The sequence below is a fragment of the Rhinatrema bivittatum genome, chromosome 1 (genome assembly GCF_901001135.1).
Source record: "Rhinatrema bivittatum chromosome 1, aRhiBiv1.1, whole genome shotgun sequence".
Classification (NCBI taxonomy): domain Eukaryota; kingdom Metazoa; phylum Chordata; class Amphibia; order Gymnophiona; family Rhinatrematidae; genus Rhinatrema; species Rhinatrema bivittatum.
In genome coordinates, this window is record NC_042615.1 from 485,776,735 (window position 1) to 485,797,831 (window position 21,097).

The 21,097-nt window shown below is 47.6% G+C and overlaps 1 protein-coding gene across 4 annotated transcripts in view; it reads left to right on the forward strand.

Moving 5' to 3' along the window:
• WNK3 (WNK lysine deficient protein kinase 3) overlaps positions 1-21,097 on the forward strand; it is a 463,548-nt gene that overhangs the window by 420,951 nt on the left and 21,500 nt on the right. For all 4 annotated transcript variants that reach the window (XM_029607822.1, XM_029607812.1, XM_029607839.1 and 1 more), the window contains exon 21: positions 8,604-8,815. In XM_029607822.1, the coding sequence (XP_029463682.1) occupies positions 8,604-8,815 (212 nt within the window). The remainder of the gene's footprint in view (positions 1-8,603; positions 8,816-21,097) is intronic.

Consider the following 21,097-nt stretch of genomic DNA (forward strand, 5'->3'; position numbering starts at 1 on the left):
GGTGCTGCGGTTCTTCAGCCACAGACAGAAGTCGAGGCCAAGGGCGTAGATGCTCTGGTTCTTCTGTGGCAGGCAGGTATTCTGTAATAAGTGTTTCCCTGTACGTACCAGGATCAGTCCAGACAGTGGGTTATGTCCACTATCCAGCAGGTGGAGACAGACCAGAATTGTGAGGATGTCCCTTTAAGGGGAGAACTTGTACACTAACCCCTTCAGTATTCGTCTGTCTCCCAGCAGGTGCAACAGCTCCCCTTCGGCTCTCTGGCTTGTCAGCCTTTTCTATTCCTTCTTAGATTCAAGCAAGTACTTCAGCAAAGTTGTATTTCTGGGGTTTTTTGATCCCTAGTGTCTTTTTCTTTTTTCTTAGGAGACGACTTCGTCTCCTCGCTCTTGCCGGACTCACGGGGCTATTTGCCCCTTTTGCGCTGCATAGTCTGGGTCCGGGTTACCTTCCAGGTGTGGGACCGTCTCCCTCTGGGACTCGCTCCCCTTTTCTGGCTGCCGAGAGGGTTTTAGACCCGCTGCTGCGCTCAGTCACTACTGATTTTAAAAAATCAGTTTTAAAAATCAGTTTAAAAGGTACCAAAGTTCCGAAGTCGCAGGTATTCAAATACCTTTGACTTCTGCAGCAGTTGACCAGAATTTTTATTACTTTTTTACCTTTTTTGGCCCTTTTCTGGTCCTCAGGCTTTAATCCGGCAGTCAGACAGGCAGGAGTCAGCAGGGTCTCCCTTCTCTCTCCTTGGTGCTGAGGCTGTCACTTTAAGAGTTTTTACTATTTTTTTCAACCTTTTTTTTTTCTCAGCACAGCTTGGGCCATGCATGTGCAGGCAGTTTGCCTTGCCTGTGGGCTTTTTTACTCCCGTTTTTTGCTGCAGGGTCTTTGCCCTGCTTGCCTGCTGGGTGGGGAAGGTCCCTCCTCGGTTGAGAGGACGAATTTAGCCCGGGGATCGACTCCCCCAGGCTTGGCCAGGCCGTTTTTGAGCCGGCAGAGCTTTTCAGCAGCGGCCATTTTGGATTTTTCAACGGCTCCGATTTCGGAGCTGGCTGGGGGGCAGATTTTTTTGATTCCCCCCCCCCCTGATTTGAGCTCTGTGGACCCCCCAGGAGGTGAGTACTGACACCCCTCGACCCCCCCCCCCCCCTGGTTTTTCAGGGTCCCTTTTTTCAGCTGAATTTGTTCTCCTCATGCATAAATCTTATTTAGCTAGCTTGCATGAGGAGCAGGAACCCCCCCTCCCCACCCCACCTCCTTCAAAAATGCCCCGTTCCTCGCCGTTTACTAATAGCCCGGCTGTGGAAACCCAGGGGCCAGTTAGGGTGCGGGTGGTCCCCGGGGTGTTTTCTCTCCCTCATCCTCCGGACCCTGATACCTCCCCAGACGCTATGTATACCTCTCCGCTGGAGGGAGATGACCCCAGAGCCCTTCGCTTGTTCTGTAGGGAGGAGCTGGGGGTCCCTTATCCTCTTCGTCCTACAGGAATTAGGTCTGGAGGGTCCCTCGGTAGATTACTTGATGGACTCCCTGCCCAAGATTATGGATCCGGTCCTAGGGGGACTTAGGGCCCCGGCCACGGCGTTTCCCTTTCACCCTATGCTGAAGCTTTTGATTTTACGGGAGTGGGAGGCTCCTGAGGGGGCTCTCCAAGTGGGGCGTGCCATGGAGATGCTGTATCCCCTTCCTGAGGAAGTCTTGGATCTGTTAAGGTACCCCGCGGTTGATTCTTATGTCTCCGCGTTCACTAAGCACACCACGATCCTTCAAGGATCCGCAGGACCGTAAGTTTGAGTCGCATCTTAAGCGCATCCATGAAATTTTAGCCTTGGGGGTTCGGACTACTTGCTGCAGTAGTCTCATGCTGTGTGCGGACCTCTGGTGGGTTCAACAGCTCCTTGGTGCACAGCCTCTTCCGTCTGCGGAGGCGGAGCAATTGGAGGCTGTCATAGCGTATGCGGCTGACGCATTTTACGACCTGGTCCGGGTTTCTTTCCAAGGTGATGGCCTCGGCAGTATCGGCCCGGAGGCTCCTCTGGCTGCGCAACTGGTCGGCTGATCAGTCTTCTAAAGCTCGACTGGCTACACTTCCCTTTAAAGGTAAGATGTTGTTTGGGGAGGATCTTGAGAAAACCTATGGACTCTCTAGGGAAAGACAAGGTCCATAAGCTCCCAGAGGATCGCCCCAAACCCTCGCGCCCCTCCACGCCCATGCGTTCTCGCTTTTGGCGCTAACGGCGTTTTACTTCTCGTGGGCAGGGTGGTTCTTCACGATCCTCCTCCCAGGTTCAGTCCTGGTCGCAGTTCTTTTTTGGGCGCCGGCCCTTTCGGGAGGGCCAGCCTGCGCGTACCGCTCCCAAATCCTCCGCCCAATGAAGGTCATTTGACTCATTCCTCGGTTCAGGGCCTCGGCGATCACCTTTCTTTGTTTATCGAGGAATGGGTCAAAATAACGTCGGACCAGTGGGTCCTCGACATTATCTGGGACGGATACGCCCCCAAGATCGTCCGCACCCTTCCAGATCTGTTCCTTTTCTCGCCGTGCGGACAGTCCAAGAGGGCCGCGGTAGAACAGACGCTGGCCAGGCTCCTGTATTTGGGGGAGGTGGTCCTGGTCTCGGAGAGGGAGCTTGGCGCCGGCCAGTATTCTATTTACTTCATCGTTCCCAAAAAAGATGGGTCCTTCCACCCGATTCTGGACCTCAAGCGGGTCAATCGCGCCCTGAAGGTTCCCCACTTCTGTATGGAAACCCTTTGAGCAGTCATAGCGGCGGTTCCTTCAGGAGAGTTCCTCGTTTCACATCCCCATTCACCGCGACTACCAGAGGTATCTCCGTTTTCACATCCTCAATCGCGATTTTCAGTTTCAGGCACTTCCTTTCGTTCTTGCAACGGTGCCTTGCATTTTCAGAAACGTCATGGTGGTGGTTGCAGGGATCCTGGTCCATCCTTATTTGGATGATTGGCTCATCAGAGCCAAGTCGGCGGCTTCCTGTCGACAGGCGGTGGATCGAGTGTTAGCTCTTCTCTCCTCCCTCGGGTGGATAGTAAACTTCGCCAAGAGCAATCTTTAGCCCTCCCAGGACTTACAGTTCTTGGGGGCCAACTTCGACACTTGGTGGCTCTGCCTTCGCCCACGGCCTGGGACTTACCTGCAGGTCCTAGGGTCCATGGCCTCCGCCATAGATCTTGTCCCTTGGGCTTTCGCTCGTATGCGACCGTTGCAGAAAGCTTTGCTGTCACGCTGGAAGCCTGTATCGGAGCAGTTCCAGATGGTCCTTCCACTCTACGCTTCTACAGTTGACGATTTGCAGTGGTGGCTCTACCTGCCGCATCTCCTTCAGGGAATGCCTCTTGAAGCCTCGCAGTGGACAATAGTTACCACGGATCCCAGCCTATCGGGTTAGGGCGCGGTCTGCCTCTCCCAGTCCATCCAGGGCGTCTGGACTCCGGGTCAATCTCACTGGCACATCAATCGTCTGGAGACCTTGGCGGTGCGCCTGGCTCTTCAGGAGTTCCTTCCTCTCCTCCGCGGCAAGGCGGTGAGGGTACTCTCCGACAACTCCACCGCGGTGTCTTACATCAACCGCCAGGGGGGTACTCGAAGCCCCCTGGTAGCTCTGGAAGCGAGTCTTCTCCTCTCCTGGGCGGAACTTCATCTGCAATGCCTGGCGGCCTCCTACATTGCGGGCAAGGAGAACATTCAAGCGGATTTCCTCAGCCGGCAAGTCCTCGATCCGGGAGAGTGAGAACTCTCGGAGGCAGCCATGGCTTTGATAGTGACCAGGTGGGGTCCCCCTCACCTCGATTTCATGGCGACTCTAAGCAATGCCAAGGCCAATCGGTTCTTCAGCCGCTGGAGGGAGCACGGATCGGAGGGCGTGGACGCGCTAACTCTGCCTGGCCGGGCGTACTCCTGTATGTGTTCCCTCCAAGGTCCCTGGTGGGGAAAGTTCTCAGAAGAATCGAGCTCCACCGGGGTCCGGTCATTCTCGTAGCTCCCGAGTGGCCGCGAAGACCGTGGTTCGCGGATCTCGTCAATCTGATGTCAGACGGGCCCCTGCATCTCAGTCACCTACCTCGTCTTCTCCGGCAGGGACCTTTATTTTTCAACCAGGCCGATCGCTTTTGTCTAGCGGCCTGGCTTTTGAACGGCGACGCCTGAGGCACAAGGGTTTATAATGAAGAGGTTATCTCTACTCTTCTTCGAGCGCGGAAGCAATCTACTTCCCTGGCCTACGTACGGGTCTGGAAGGTTTTTGAGTCTGTTTGTGCTGAATCAGGCTCCTCTGTCCGCTCTGCTTCGGTCCCAACGATTCTTTCTTTCCTCCAGAAGGGTCTTTCCTAAGGGCTTCTCGTTCAGGTCTCTGCACTTGGCTTTCTCCTAGGGCCCGTGGACGGTCACCCTCTTGCGAGTCATCCCGATGTGATTCGGTTTCTCCGGGGTGTTCGACATTTTTTTCCTCCCTCTCGAGCCACTTGTCCGTCGTGGAATCTCAATCTGGTCCTTCGGGCGCTCTGTGTGGCTCCCTTCGAACCTCTACGCCACGCTACGCTCAAGGATCTTACGCTTAAGACAGTCTTCTTGATCTCTATCTCCTCTGCGCGGCGAATTTCTGAGATCCAGGCGTTGTCTTGCCGGGAGCCCTTCCTGCGATTCTCCGATTCTGGGGTTTCTCTCAAGACGGTGCCTTCCTTTTTGCCCAAGGTGGTTACCTCCTTCCACGTCAATCAGGCGGTAGAGCTCCCAGCATTTTTTGAGGTGGAACTTGCGGGCCCCACTGGCCGGGGATCTCCGTCGGTTGGATGTTAAACGGCTCCTGCTTCGCTATCTTCAGGTTACTAATGACTTCCCTCTTTCGGACCATCTCTTCGTCCTCTGGATTGATCCTAACTGTGGTAAGCAAGCTTCTAAGACCACTATTGCCCGGTATTTGAAGGAGGCAATCTCTTTGGTCTATCTCTGTCAAGGTCGCCCCATTCCTGAGGGTCTGAAAGTTCATTCTCTTCGCTCTCAGACTACTTCTTGGGCGGAGAGTCAAGCTGTCTCTCCGCAGGAAATTTGCAGGGCTGCCCCTTGGACGTCCTTGCATACCTTAGCTCGACACTACCGTCTGGATGTTCACGCTCCGGTGTTCGGTTCCTTCGGGCAGCAAGTGCTTCGAGCAGGACTGTCTCGGTCCCACCCGGTTTAGGGAAGCTTTGGTACATCCCACTGTCTGGACTGATCCTGGTACGTACAGGGAAAGGAAAATTAGTTCTTACCTGATAATTTTCGTTCCTGTAGTACCAAGGATCAGTCCAGACTCCCTTCCCTGTTTGTCATTTTGTCTGTCCTCTCGAAGCTTTTCTTGCAGGTTCACAGTTTCTCAAATTTATTTATTTATTTATTTTATATACCGACATTCAATCGAGATATCACATCGGTTTCCAGGTAACTAAGAGAATAGGGCGAATTCTGCCCTATTTTACATTATAACATAACAAATATAACATGGTAAATGGGCATAGAGTAAGATTACTGAGCAATTACACCGGAAATCTTGGTCTTCTGCCCATACCAAGTATATTCAAGAGCGTATAGGTTCCATGGGTTCTATTATTGCTCCATTGAGCTTTCCTGTTACTTGCTTGACCCTAGTTTGGGTTCTTTGTTTTTATGCTTTGACAGTCGTTATACTGAAGGGGTTAGTGTACAGGTTCTCCCCTTAAAGGGACATCCTCACAATTCTGGTCTGTCTCCACCTGCTGGATAGGGGACATAACCCACTGTCTGGACTGATCCTTGGTACTACAGGAACGAAAATTATCAGGTAAGAACTAATTTTCCTTTCCCCCTTGGCCCTTGTTAAGCCGCGTGTTGTGGCACATCGAGGCATCTGTAAAGGGTGATTCTAGTGACGCCAGAGTGGCCACGACATTTGTGCTTCACCAATCTGATTCATTTTGCCGTTGACTGGCCTCTCAGGCTAAGTCATCTGTCAGTTCTGTTGAGGCAAGATCCTATCTTCTAGATCAGGGGGATCACTTTTGTCTTGCGGCTTGGCTTTTGAGAGGAGGCACCTAAGGTTGTTGGAAGGGTACTCAGAACCAATTATCACTATTTTACTTCAGGCTAGGAGACTGTCCATGTCTATGGCTTACGTTGGAGTGTGGAAAGTGTTCGAAGCATGGTGTAGGGAGGAAGGCTTGGACCCGTTGAGAATGGATAATACCTCATGTTTTAGCCTTTTCACAGCAGGGCTTGTCTAAGGGTTTGGTGTACAATTCCCTTCGTGTACAGGTGGCGGCTTTTGGTTACCTCGTATGTGAGCGGCAAGGGAGGACTTTGGTGTCACATCTGGATGTAGTCTAGTTTTTTTTTTTGAAGGGGGCCAAGCACTTGCATCCGCCGGTTTGCAGGATGTGTCCAGCGTGGAGCTTGAATTTGGTGCTTCAAGTGCTATGTGGACCTCCATTTGAACCGTTACGACAGGCGTCACTAAAGGACATCCCCTTGAAAGCAGTTTTTCTGATGGTAGCTTGTTCAGCCAGGTGAATTTTGGAGCTGCAGCTTTGTCCTATAGGGAACTGTTTTTGAGAATTTCGGATGGTGGGGTGTCATTGCGTATGGTACCCTAATTTTTGCCCAAGGTCATTTCCTCATTTCACCTTAACCAGACTGTGGAACTTCCTGCATTTCCGAATTGGTCTTCTGATTCTCCAGAGGCGAAAAAGCTTCATTTGTTGGATTTTTGGTAGGTGCTGTTGCATTACCTGAAGGTCACCAACAGTTTCTGGCGGTTGGTTTACTTGGTTGAATTGTTTAGGAGACCAATGCAGGGAAGCAAAGCTTCAAAGGGCACGATTGCTCGCAGGTTGAAGGAAGCTATTGTTTGGGTTTATATTTGCAAGGGTCAAAGGATTCCAGGGGGGTTGCAAGCGCATTCTGCCAGAGCTCAGGCGGCCTCCTGGGCTGAGTGTCAGTTGGTGTCACAACAGGAGATCTGTAGGGCAGCAATGTGGTCTTCACTACACACTTTCTCCCGGCATTATCGAATGGATGTTCGAGCATCGAACGAGCTGGGTTTTGGCGAGTGTGTTGAGAGCGAGTCTTTAGGGTGCCCACCCAGTGTAGGGGTGCTTTGGTATATCCCACTTGTCTGGACTAATCTGCGATATGAACAGGGAAGAAAAATTGGTTCTTATGTGCTAATTTTTATTCCTGAAGTACACAGATAAGCCCATTGTTTGCGACAGACCATGCTAATTACAATTAATAAGATCTGATAAGTTATGCAGTGTATATATTTTCAGAACCTGCAGGATACCCAGGTTTGATTGATTTCCTTGGGGTTCAAAGGGGCTCCAACCCTGTATTTCACGTTGGCCCTGGGAAAACAGGGGATATTTGAGTTGGTTTCACTGTAATTTGGCTTGGATACAGGTCAATACTGAGGGACTGCAGGTGGCACTCTTGGTTATGTAGCAGTGCCTCAAAGTTTTTTTTCTCCTCTGCCTCTATCTGCTGGTAGGGATGCAAAACCCACTTATCTAGACTGATCTGTGGTATTTCAGGAACAAAAATTAGCAGGTAAGAACCAATTTTCCTTTATCCCTCTATGCTACAAACTACCACATAAGGAGTGATTCTGTTTAAATCATTTACATACTGACACTGGGCATTTTAACTCCTGTATACATAGTTGAAATCTTTGCCCCTTCACAGCCGCTGAATGTTGAGAAATAAAAACAACTGACCATCTGATCAAGTAGAGTTCCATGCACTATGTTGGAGGATGGGCTTCACTCAACCAGCTTACTATTAACGCACTGGATTGGCTGAAATCTACCAAATTCGACAATTTAACACATGAAATCTTTAACCGTACACAAAAAGACAAAAATGTGACCCTCTAGGGATCAAGCTTATTTGATTGAGAGTGGGAGAGATCCTTAGCATAGAAGATGACAGTATGGGAAATACAGTAACTGTGATGATCAGAGGAAGAGCAGTGTAGGTGGTCAAGTTTGTATGGGTGATAGGTGAGAATTACCTTAAAGCAGTATGGTCAGGAGCAAGTAGGCAGGTCTGGATGGTGCTTATCTGCTGACATCTTCTGTGACATCCTTCTAAATAGTTGCCTGAGGAAAGCCCCTTCCAGGACATCTCTATTTCTAATTAATGCCACAATAGGTAGGCTCCAGTGCATATCTAGTAGATTGAAGCTGCCTACAAGCAGGATATACCCCCTTTGTGTATCATCCTTATGGTGTCTTAAGTCAAGATATCCTGCTTTTCCCTGTGTTGAAGGTCTATATATGGAAGTCCCATTTATATATATAGAAATCATCTTTGTTTTTTCCAGGGCAACACACCATAATTCATCTTCCCACTACTTTTCCTATACTTCAGTGGCTGCTATTGTGTTTTAATGTAAAGAGCTATTCATTCCCACTTTCTTTCATTTTTCCTTTCTGAAGAGATATTGTACCCCTCTTTCTCTGCGCCTCTGCACAACTTTCTCTTTCTCAGTCCCGTGCCCCCCCCCCCCCCCCCCCCCCCCGTGCGAAATGACTTCTTTCTGTATCCCTCAAAAGGACAGAATTTGTTTTTCTTCCTCTGCAGACATATTCAGGAGGTGGTGACTCTTCAGGCCCAGCAGAACCAGGAGCTGCAGGCTCTGTATGAACGCCTCCGTTCCGTCAGAGAATACAGAACTGAACTGGGGGAGAGCTCCCCACAGCCCCTTTCTCCACGACGGCCCCGGTCTCTGAAGAGCAAGCTGCGCAGCCGTCCCCAGTCCCTCCTGCATGCTGAGAATGGCATCAGTAGCCTGGGTAAGTAGAATAGAGACTAAAGTTGAGCCAGGAGGTGATGTAGGCAGGCTTGCAAATGAGCATAGCAATGTTATCACTGTAGTATAGCAGATTCCTCTTTGCTGCAGGCAGTTTTTCCTGACACAGGGCAAAAAGCATTGTGTCTTCTGCCCTGGCCCCTGAAACTCCCATCCCCACAGATAGGGGTAGATTTTCAAAGGGTTGCGCGCGTAAGATACGCGTGCAATCCCCGAAAACCTACCCCTGCCTCCCCCTGCGTGCCCCGAGCCTATCTTGCATAGGCTCGGCGGCGTACACAAGCCCCGGGACGCGTGTATGTCCCGAGGCTTCGAAAATGGGCGATCTGGTGGTGTAGCTGTGGTCCGGGGGCGTGGCCGAGTGCCCCGACACAGCGGCCTGTGTCGGGGCCTGGCCAGCCAGTGCGCGCAAGTTATGCTTGCCTCAGGCAGGCATAAGGCAGGCATAACTTTCTCAACAAAAAGGGGAGGGGAGGGGATTTAGTTAGGGCTGGGGGGTGGGTTAGGGAAGGGAAGGGAAGGTGGGGGGGCTGGAAAAAAAGTTCCTTCCAAGGCTGCGCCGATTTTGGAGCGGCCTTGGAGGGAACAGAGGCAGGCTGCTCGGCACGCGCAGGTTGCACAATTGTGCACCCCCCTGCGCCTGCTGACCCTGGATTTTATAACATGCGCGTGGCAGCAAGCGCATGTTATAAAATCGGGGGTAGATTTGTTCGCACCGGGTTGCCTACAGCTCCATGTCCTCCATCAGAACTTCAATGTAGGTAATAAACCAGCAGTGACCATGGATATGGTGAAGTCTATCAGACTCAAATGATGTCCCCTGCCTCTACCCCTCCCTCCCGCCTCCCATCCTTCTGCCCAAGACTATTCACTGTATCTGTTAAACCACTCTGGCATGTACCCCTCAAGTTCCATATGATAGCTTATCCACCTGTCTTGTCAGGTAATCCATAACTTTTGTCCTTTACACCCAAGTGTTTACCCTGTTCCCTGGTACTTATTTTTACTTGATGTACACAGCACTGTATAAAAACATAATTGCCTATTTAGTGGAGCTTACAATCTAATCAAGACAAACATTCTTATCCCTCCACAACTTTTCCAGTGACCTCATCACTGCTATTAGTACTGGAGCAGCACAGAAAACCTGCCAGTGTTTTCTGTCTTCAGCAGATGGTGGGATTAGTACTGGACTGATGCAGCAGGATTGTTAGACTCCCAGGGTAGTCTTTGGCTTATCTTCAGTTGAGAAGGACTTGAGGTCACTCCAATCAGTCTTTAGGCTGAATCCACTTGTGGCGAGATCATGGGCTGCTAGGGCAGCAGGCTTCCTGTTGAGCAGGTTATAAGTTTGGCCCTCATGGTAGTTCCTGATTGAGGAGCCTTTCTAATGGGGCTCCCCTGATGCCTTCAGACCCTGGGTGAGTTCTGAGGTAGTTGAGGCAGGTAGGAGAAAACCTCTGATTCCTTCTCATCCTGCTCACCTTTCCAGAACGATTGGGTTATGTTCCCCTTCCAGCAGATGGAGGCAGTCATGACTTTTTCTGTGACATCACTACTTACATGTGATGTAGCAATAATTAAAGCCTCCAGCAGATGTAAGAGTACTGGTGATGCAGCAGGTTTTTATTTTTCATTTACCCTATTCCTTAAAGATTAAAATAAATTAAAACTTAGTCCTATCGGCTGTCTTCTGTGGAATTTTTACCCTATATGCAGCTACGACATTTTCTGCTACACATTCAGCATAGGGGGTTGTTGGCCCCCACCCGATCTCTGTTTGAAGGATACTGTGATTCTCCTAAGTTAATAGGGGGTCTTATATCCAAACTATACCAGCTGCTGACCTCTCATCCGTTTGGCAGACATGCTCACATGGTTGCATGGGAAGCGGATCTTAAGATCTCAATATCCGAAGAGGCCTGGACATCTCTCTTCTCCGCGGTTGCCCGCGGTAATATATCCACCAGGATTATTGAAGCCAACTATAAGACTCTTTACCGATGGCATTTGACTCCAACTAGACTACACCGCTGCTACCCCAGAGTGGATCCCCACTGCTGGCGCAATTGTCGTCAAATTGGAACATATATATACACATGTGGTGGGACTGTGAATTCATTCAGCCTCTTTGGTCTTATGTATCCCGGTTACTGTCTGAACTCTTCAAAGCTCCTTGTGCCCTGACCGTGGCACAAGCGCTCCTATTTTTTACGGATGACTCTCTCCCAGTTCCGGCTCAAACCTTCATGCAACAGGTTTGCACGGCTACTAAAATGGAGATTGCTTACCATTGGAAACGTACTCATCCCCCCACATCGGAGGAACTTTTACAACGCCTGGATAGGGCCTGTACTCTTTATCGTCTCACGGCTTTGAAGCACCACCGCCTTGCCAAATTCAACCAAGTTTGGGGTCCTTACATATATTGGAGACCTTTGACTTTCACGACCTAATCATAGGCTGACTTTTCTGTCTTAGGTTTAATCGAATCGTTTACTACCATGCCGACAGTGAATGTGCTGTATGGAGAGATGACTTATTGACTGCTTAGAGTTCTATTGCCAACACATAGCATGCGGGGAGGGGGGGGGGGGAATAACTTGGAACACTTTGGAGTTTTCTTATATTATAGTGTGTTATATAGTGATGCTTACTAGAAAATATGCTGTTCTGCTTGTACATGTTTTTCCTGTTTGTTATCACTTATCTATAACAGCAATAAAAAACTGTTAATAAAAAAAAAAAATAAAATAAATTAAAACTTGCAATTAATACTTAGCTGTCTGTTGGCCTGGCACCTGAAATTTCAGAGAATTGGAGCTTTTAATTCAATGCTCCTAGCCCAACAAGGGGTGTTCATAGAGCCTAAAAGGAGATTTGTGCTGCTATTTAAGATATCTGAAATAGCTGACGCTCCTTCAAACCCTCCCTCCCCTTATTTTCTCTCTAAGCTTAAAAAAAGTTGTTAAAGGAAGTAAATATTCAGAAAGGAGGAATCAAAATATATTACAGGGGCAAGTGTCTGGTTTTCCCTAAGAAAGGAGCTGTTTCAAGTCTTTCTCTATAAATTTAAGAGAACCTAATGAAGGGAAGCCACCGCTGTGTCACACAAGGATGTAGATGATCCACAGTTGCAAATGGCACACAATGTTCAGCTTGCTTTCATGAAGAAATTGGTACAGAGACTTATCAAAATCAATAAAATAAGAACTTCGGAGGTCCAAACACAAATAATAAATTTACAGCCATACCCAGAAACAAAGGAGAAATTAGAGACAGTGGTTGTATCTGGAACAGCAGCCATTTTGAAAACAGCTCAAACCAATATCACAATGCACAGCAGCAGATAGTAAAACTTCTTGATCCACTGATTTTAATCCCAGAAAATGACATCATATGGAAGTAGAAAATAATAAAAGCTTTCCTAGCAACTGTGAAGTTACACAGTAGTTTTTCAAATTTTTTCACCAGATATTCTATGTGTTACAGAAACCTGGAGAAAATTAGAATCTGCAGTTTTAAAAGCACAAAAATCAGCTACTTCAGGCCAGCCCACAAAAAGACTTAAATTTACTCCAGAGCTGGTGGTACGCTTTTTTCATAACCCAGTGAGCCACTATGTATGAATATAAGAGATAAATATGGGGGTAATTAGTTGTGAATTACTAGAAGGGGAAATTAGTTCAAAAGAAGAGGATTCATTCAGGAATCTGACTCTTTCATACAGATTAGATTTCTGCATTAAATTCACAAGTACATTGTTTTCTGAAAATATTCAAAAATAAAATGGAGGAGACCCTTGACTGGGATCCAGTTATTAAAGGAGAACACAAAGCAGCAGCAGCAGCTCTTCCCCTATACTCTGAAATAGAAAACATGGCATTAGCGGATTGGGAGTCACCAGAAGCTGGTCATAGATGAGTAAAGACCTCCAAATTTTATCTGCTACCAAATGATGTCCTAGAATGTTTATTTCAAATGATGTAAGTTGATGCAATGGTCTCAACTGTAACTAGAAAGATAACCGTTTTTGTAGAGGAAAATAGAGATAATATTAAAACATGTTTTTTCATCTACAGCTCTTACAGTTCAAATCCCAATTTGTACAGGTTGTCATGAGAGTTCTTTTGCACTGGGTACAACAACTTGCAGAAGGGGATGAGGCAATATGGCTAGAATCAGCAGCAGCTATCTTTTCAGATGGCTTATATGATCTCATATGGATTTCATCAAGATCTGTCTTCATGAATAAGTGCTGCATCAATGTGCGGTAGATTCATGGTCCAAAGCACGCCTGTGTAAGCTTCCCTTTAAAAGAAGGTTATCATTCGTAGAGGAACTTGAAAAATTGGTCAGAAACCTAGGGAAACCAAGGCCACAGAGCCTACCAGAAGGCAAAGCTCATAAAATCATAAGTTGTCATACTGGGTCAGATGAAGAGTACATCAGGCCTAGCCTGATTCCAACAGTGGACAGTCCAAGATACAAATATCTGTCAAGTATCCAAACATTAAATAAATCCTGTGCTACTAATGCCAGTAATAAACAGTGGCTGTTCCCTAAATCAACTTGATTAATAGCAGTATATGGACTACTTAAAGAACTTGTCCAAACCTTTTTTTAACCCCAGCTATGCTAAATATCCTCTGGCAGTGAATTCCAGAACTTATGTAGTGAGTGAAAAATAATTGTCTGCAAGGACAAGGAGGATGGTAGTTCTCACACATGTGTGATGTCATCAGATGGAGCCCGGCACAGAAAACGTCTGTCAGAGTTTCCAGAACTTTGACATGGTATGCTGAGCATGCCCAGTATGCCCTATACCACGCGTCCACGTGGAGTCTCTCTTCAGTCTTTTTTTTTTTTTCCCACGGAGCTGTTGTATTTCGATTTGAGTGAGCTCTTGGCTTTTTTCTCTAAAACTCTTGGAAAATGGTTTTCCCTGATTTTTTTTTTTTTCTTTGAATGTTTGCACTCCATCGGCACCAGGTCCCTCTCGGCCCCTCCTGTAGCCTCCTCGGTTTCTCAGCATTTCGGCTAAGTTTTCTTATACTTTGATCTCTCCCGTGGCTGTGGTGCCTCGGTGCCCATTGGTCATTGAGCCTGCCACCATCGTCATGTTGTGTCCTTTTTTCGCTTCTGTCATGGCCACAACCAGTTTTTGTCGATGCCCCTGGTGCCAGAGGGCCATGTCAATCCCAGATCTCCATAATATATGTGTCCTCTGCCTGGGGCATCGCATGACATCCGGGGTTGCAGCAAGTGGTCCGAAATAACACCAAAGGAACATCACACCTGACTCAACAAGATGGAGAAACTCTTCAGGTTGGGGAAATCCAAGCCATTGACTTTAGCATCGGCACAGATGGACACCATCCATCGACATCGGTTTTGTCAATGCAGCTGGTGGATAGGAGTGCCAGAGACCAGCCATGCTCGGTCTCCTCCAGGTCGAAGAGGTCGGTTCCTCTTCTTCAACCTCAACACCAGAGAAAGTCTGGGCCAAGCACCAAGGGAAGCCGAGGAAGCATCGGCACCAGTTGCCTTCAATGCACAGTGCCGGGCACGGGGATGCACCGGCTCATGCCATGATGCCCCCGAAGTGACCCCGTGGTTAGGAGCACCCATCCTCCATCGATGCTGGGGGTCTGCGACGGTCTCCACTGGACCTAGTGCAAATCACTAGGGATGTGCATTCGTTTGCAATGAAATAGGAAATAAAGACGATATTTCCTATTTTTTGCATTTCGGGGAGCTGACAAAAGGAAAGGAAAACCCACAAAATTTCGTGTGGTTTTCCTATTGTTTTTTTTGGGGGGGGCGAAAGGGTACATTTAAAAAAAAACCAAAAAAAAAAAAACCACCCCAACCCTTCAAATTGAATTAACTACAACCACCCCCCAAGACTTGCTGAAAGTCCCTGGTGGTCCAGCGGGGGTCCCGGGAGTGATCTCCTGCTCTCGGGCCGTCGGCTGCCAGTAATCAAAATGGCGCCAGTGGCTCTTTGCCATTACCATGTGACAGGGGCTATCGGTACCATTGGCCGGCCTCTGTCACATGGTAAGGGCCACTGGCGCCATTTTGATTACTGGCAGCCGACGGCCTGAGAGCAGGAGATCACTCCCGGGACCCCCGCTGGACCACCAGGGACTTTCAGCAAGTCTTGGGGGGGTGGGGAGGTTGTAGTTAATTAAACTTTCGGGGTGGCCGAAAAAAAATCAGCCCGACTGTGGGAAAACTACATTCCCGCGGCAGGCTGATAACGAAAGCCAAACCAAAAGGTTCAGCCGAATCACATCTCTACAAATCACCAATCCATCTTGAGGATCCGATGATCTGGCCACCTCTCCCTCTTCCAAGTCAATGTTGGCATTGGCAACTTTTGAGGAGGAGCTGGAGCGGCACATTCAACTGCCATTGGAGTGGGTACTGCAGGGCATCGGTCCGATGGCACCGATGCCGGTCCTGTCTGCTTTGGAACCGCTGCTGGAACAGCTCAGTGTGCTCATCTGCATATTATCGGCCCAGCTAGCGTAGGTTCCCGGGAGGTCATTGATGCCCGGCGGGGCATTGATGCTTCCCCTGATCGATGCAGTGATCGTTGCCAGTTCCTCCTCCAAGGAAGCTCCACCTAGGCCGGAAGAAGCTCTGCAGCCTGCTGCCCCTCATCCAGCTTTGCTGTGACTGTGTCTCTGGTCGAAGGCCGAACACCCAGGGCCCCATCCCCTGTTGATTACAGTGAGGAGGATGATCCCTGGAGAATGATATTGCAGAGTCCTCCTCTGAGGGCTTGGAAAGTCTCCGCTCAGAACAGTCTCCGCCAGAAGAATGAAGGAGGTATCCACCAGAGAACTTATCCTTCGCAGGTTTTGTGCAGGTAATGGCGGAAGCCATCCCTTTTAGTTATTGATGGAGGAAGATGCCAGGCACAAGATGCTGGAGATCCTCCAGTTTGTGGTGCCTCCTAAGAAAATCATGGCAGTTCCAGTGCACAATTTACTTAAGAAGCTTCTGTTGAGGATATGGGAAAACCCCATCACTGCCTCCTGTTAACAGGAAGGCAGACGGGGTCTACCTTGTCCAGAAGACTACTGGATTCGATAAGTGTCAGCTGCCCCACCAATCAGTGGCTGTCAAATCTGCCCTCAAGAGAGCCAAGCGTTCTCGAACCCATTCCTCTGTGCCTCTGGGGAAAGACCACAGGGTGATAAATGCTCTTAGGAGGAAAGAGAGTAAACAATTTATTTGCTTCAGTGTTTACTGAAGAGTATGTTGGAGAGAGACCCATTCCGAAGAAGGTTTTCATGGGTAATGATTCAGATTAACTGAACCAAATCACGGTGAATCTGGAAGATGTGGTAGGCCTGGTTGACAAACTGAAGAGTAGTAAATCACCTGGACCGGATGGTGTACACCCCAGGGTTCTGAAAGAACTAAAAAATGAAATTTCAGACCTATTAGTAAAAATTTGTAACATATCATTAAAATCATCTGATGTACCTGAAGATTGGAAGATGGCCAATGAAACCCCTATATTTAAAAAGGGATCCAAGGGTAATCCAGGAAACTATAGATCGGTGAGCCTGACTTCACTGCCGAGAAAAATCATGGAAACTGCTATAAAGAATAAAATCACAAAACATTTAGGTATGGTTTGATGAGACACAGCCAACATGGATTTACCCAAGGGAAGTCTTGCCTCACAATTTTTTTTGAAGGGGTGAATAAACATGTGGAAAAAGGTGAACCGGTAGATGTGGTGTATTTGGATTTTCAGAAGGCATTCAACAAAGTCCCCCATGAAAGGCTTCTAAGAAAACTAAAAAGTCAAGGGATAGGTTAAGTGATATTCTTTTCTGGATTGCAAGTTGGTTAAAAGACAAGAAACAGGGGGGCGTTCTCGCCATGGAGCAAGATGGCCGCATGACCTAGAGCTCCCGTCCAGCCCGAGCCCAGCGCCCGCCAAAACCGCCCTTAAAAATAAACCCTCGGGCATCAAACCTCCCGAAACGGCAAGCGGAACCAGCCGAGATGGCCCAGCGCAAAAAAGGGCCCAATTTCAAGCAGTTTGCTTTTTCTAAAATCACCGGCATGGAAGAAAGGCCTGGGAGCACACTTGAAGCCTCGGACTCGAGTGAGCAGGTACCCGAGGGTGAGCGCGACTCGGGGGGGAGCGATGGTGACGGCGCCCGATCTCCCCACAAGGGACGAATTTCGCAGATGGTTCGGGAACCTTAGAAAAGAAATGAAAGATAATAAAAAAAGAACTCTTATCCTCCATAGAACAATTAAAAGAAGACATGGCGGATATAGGGAGGCGAGTGGATGACTGTGACATGCGCCTAGATGCGCAATCAGAAAAGCTTGAAAGTCTACATAAATCAGTTCAAAATGTCACGCATGACTCAGAAGATATGCTTGCTAAACTGGAAGATTTAGAAAACAGAAGCAGGCATAATAATTTGAGGTTCAGAGGCATACCAGATACGGAGCCATATGCTGACTGTGAGACAACAATCCAGAGATTCTGTGCTTTTCTCCTACAACACCAAAAAGACAATAATACGGAACCAGTCCCTGCTTCGGATGTTGAGCTGGAACACGCCCATAGATCTCTGGGCCCTAGGATCACCGGTAAACCAAGGGACATCATAGTGTGTTTCACTAGATATCCCATAAAAGAAAAAATCTACCAAATTGCAAGAAAGCAATCTGCGTGGGAATGGGAATCTCACAATATACAGATTTACATGGATCTCTCACCACTGACTTTAAAGAAGAGGATGGAATTCAAGGAGATTACAGCGGTGCTCAGAAAAGAAAAATTTCAATACCGCTGGCTGTTCCCTTTCGGCATTGCAATCACTAGCTGATGGCACTACCATGAAAGCTAAAAATGTAGTGGAAGCTGCGGCCATCTTAAAAACAGTGGAACACCATGTGAAAACAATCTCCGGGGGTCCGACATCCTCTGCATCTACGGAGACTCCTCGTTGGCAGAGAGTCCGCAATGGAGGGAAAAGGCTCAGAAGGAACGCTGGAGACAGTACATCTGATCAGGACAAAGGAAAGGGCTGATCTCCCTGGGAAGACATTGAACAACGATTTCCATGTGACAGACTCTGGAGAAGAATCCTGATCTGCTGGTTTCACTGAATGACATGCTTCAGGTTTTAGGTTTAAATGAGGTTTGATTTAAGTTAATGTTGTAGTGTGGGGACAGCGGGGCGGGCTCGGGATGGGGGGGGGTGGGCTCCATGATCAATTTTAACCCCCATAACCGACACGGAATGCCACAGGCTCATCTCTGTGCAGCATCTAAGAAACATGGGGAGGGGGGAGGGAAAGCAAGGGATTCAATGGAAAGTTTATACCAGAAGTGCACGAAGAATAACCACAAGTGTAAATTTCTTATATAGTTTAGGGATGGGAATGAATGCTGAAACGGGCGCTCTTTATACAGTGGGTGAAGTATACTGGGGAGTGGGCAACAAAGGGGGATGGAATGAATCCACGCTTCGGCATGCGGGATGGGATATGACTAGATCGATAATATGATGCCCATTAAATTATGGTCCTTAAATGTGAAGGGCCTCAATAGTCCGTAAAAACGGCAGTTTCTTACATAGGAGGCGCAGCAATCAAAGGCAGATATTATACTTATTCAGGAAACGCATCTGCAGAAAAGATATGAACAATTACTTCAGTGGCCGCTCTACTCATGACAATTTCACACAGCGGCCTCTAAGGAGGGGAAATATACTGGTGTTAGCACACTCTTACACAAGGATTTCCAGGGTACAGTAGCAGATCCCATGGGGCGTTTCCTGTTGGTTCAACTGGATATCGATAAAGAAATCTATACTATACTAAATGTATATGCTTCAAACACTTCCCAACAAGATTTCTTCGATAGATTAGACTATGTATTGAACACAGTGGAGGAGAGCCATCTGGTTATTGCGGGTGATTTTAATCTCACCATCCAACCACGCTTGGATAACTCGACCGGGGGAGGATTAGGGGCCTCCGAAGGATGCAAACATCTTAAAAAATTTATCAGAGACAGAGATGTGGTGGATATATGGCGACATAGGAATACCACCACCCGGGATTATACCTTCTATTCTCACCCTCACCACTCCTATTTCCGCATCGATTATTTTCTAGTAGATAAGCTGCTCAGCCTCCACATCAGAGATTTGGGGATAGGCCCCATTACGTGGTCAGACCACGGCCCGACCTGGTTGTCTATACAGACACGCAAATTACAGACGGGATTACGGTATTGGAAATTAAACGACTCCTTATTGGAGGATGACGCATTTTGTCAGTGCATTCCGAAATAGATGAGTATCAACAAACTAATGGAACAGATTCCCACCTGAAACCCCTACTTTGGGAATGTTTAAAAGTAGTACTTCGGGGTAAGTTTATATCCCAGGCTTCTTATCAAAAAAAGACAACCCTGGCAAAAGTAACAGCGTTACTCTCTAGTATTTCTGATTTGGAGAAGCAGCACAAGGTATCTCTGTCTACTAGAGTCTACAATCAGTTCCAGAGTGCTCGTAATGCCCTGAAGGCCTTACAAGTGAATGACATCGCTCATAAGCTACAATTAGTGCGGCAAGAACATTTTGAATGGGGCAATAAATCAGGTAGGCTTTTAGCACGCAAATTGAAAAAACAGATCACACAAAATCAAATAACTAGGATCAAAGCAGCAGATGGTTCCATATTGGACTCTGCAGAGACGATACAGCAAAGATTTCAACAATTCTATGGTGAGTTGTATGCTGCAGACTCCAGCATCTCCCTGAAAAACATCAAAGCTTACCTTGACAATATCACTTTACCCACACTAACAGAAACGGAGAAGCAATATTTTGAGGGCCTTATAACACCCACTGAGCTTCACCAAGCTATCAAAGCTCTCAAAGTTAATAAAGCTCCGGGCCTAGATGGGTACACAGGCCTGTTTTACAAAAAATTTACGGACCATCTATCACCTTACTTGCTGGAGGCCTTTAATGCACTCCAGAAGAGGGTCCCTTCCTGCTGAAGCTAACTTTGCAGGAATCACTATACTGGCAAAACCGGGAAGAGACCCCTTGGAGTGTGGGACTTACCGACCCATATCCTTAATTAATATCGACTTAAAGCTCCTAGCCAAGATTTTAGCAACACGCCTAAATAGAGTGATGGCTAAACTAATACACCCAGGCCAAGCTGGCTTTATTCCAGGGCGGAAAGCGGCAGGTAATGTCCGGAAAATAATCGATCTTTTATGGAAGACTAAGAGAGACCATATCCCGGCCATATTGCTACCTGTTGACGCTGAAAAAAACGTTTGATATGGTTCATTGGCAATTTTTGTTTAAAACCCTGGAAAAGATGAACTTTGGCCCCAATTTTTTAAATTGGCTGTTTAAACTTTGACAATCCGAGGGCTAGGGTGAAGGTAAATGGAGGCCTACTTGAACCCATTCCCAATAACTAGAGGAACCAGGCTGGGATGTCCCTTGTCTCCCCTGCTATTTGCACTATTTCTGGAGCCACTCTCCACGAAGATTCGTGGAGAACAGTCCATCATGGGTATCCAGGTGGGGACAGAAGACTACAAGCTGTCACTTTTTGCGGACGATGTGCTGTTCACACTAACCAACCCTCAACAGTCTTTACCAGGAGTTTTAGATAAATTGATGGAATTCAGCTCGGTGCCCGGTTTTCGTTTAAACCTTGACAAGTCCGAGGTATTAAACATTTCCCTACCCACCGCACAAGCCACACAACTTCAACAATTCCCCCTGAAATGGGCAGGGTCAAAAATAAAATATCTGGGGATTATAATAGGTACTAAATTAGATGACCTATTTAAACTTAATTACATCCCTCTCACGGCCAAAGTCTTCCAGGATTTAGACCACTGGGCATCTTTGCCTATTTCTTGGACTGGGAGGATAGCGGTATTAAAGATGACAGTCCTTCCCAAATTTAATTATCTGTTCCAATCGCTGCCAATTCATATCCCCACCATTATATTAAAAACATGGCAAAAACGTCTGTTTGCATTTATATGGAAGTGGAGATCCCCTAGGGTAGCGTAAGCCTTACTTTTTAGACATAAGCTTCACGGAGGACTGGGGGTCCCTAAACTCCAGTGGTACTACGCAGCAGCTCAGTTTGCTGCAGTCCCTTCATGGCATAGGCAAGGAGAAATGCCGAGATGGGTGGCCTTAGAACAAGCTAACCTATGATCACT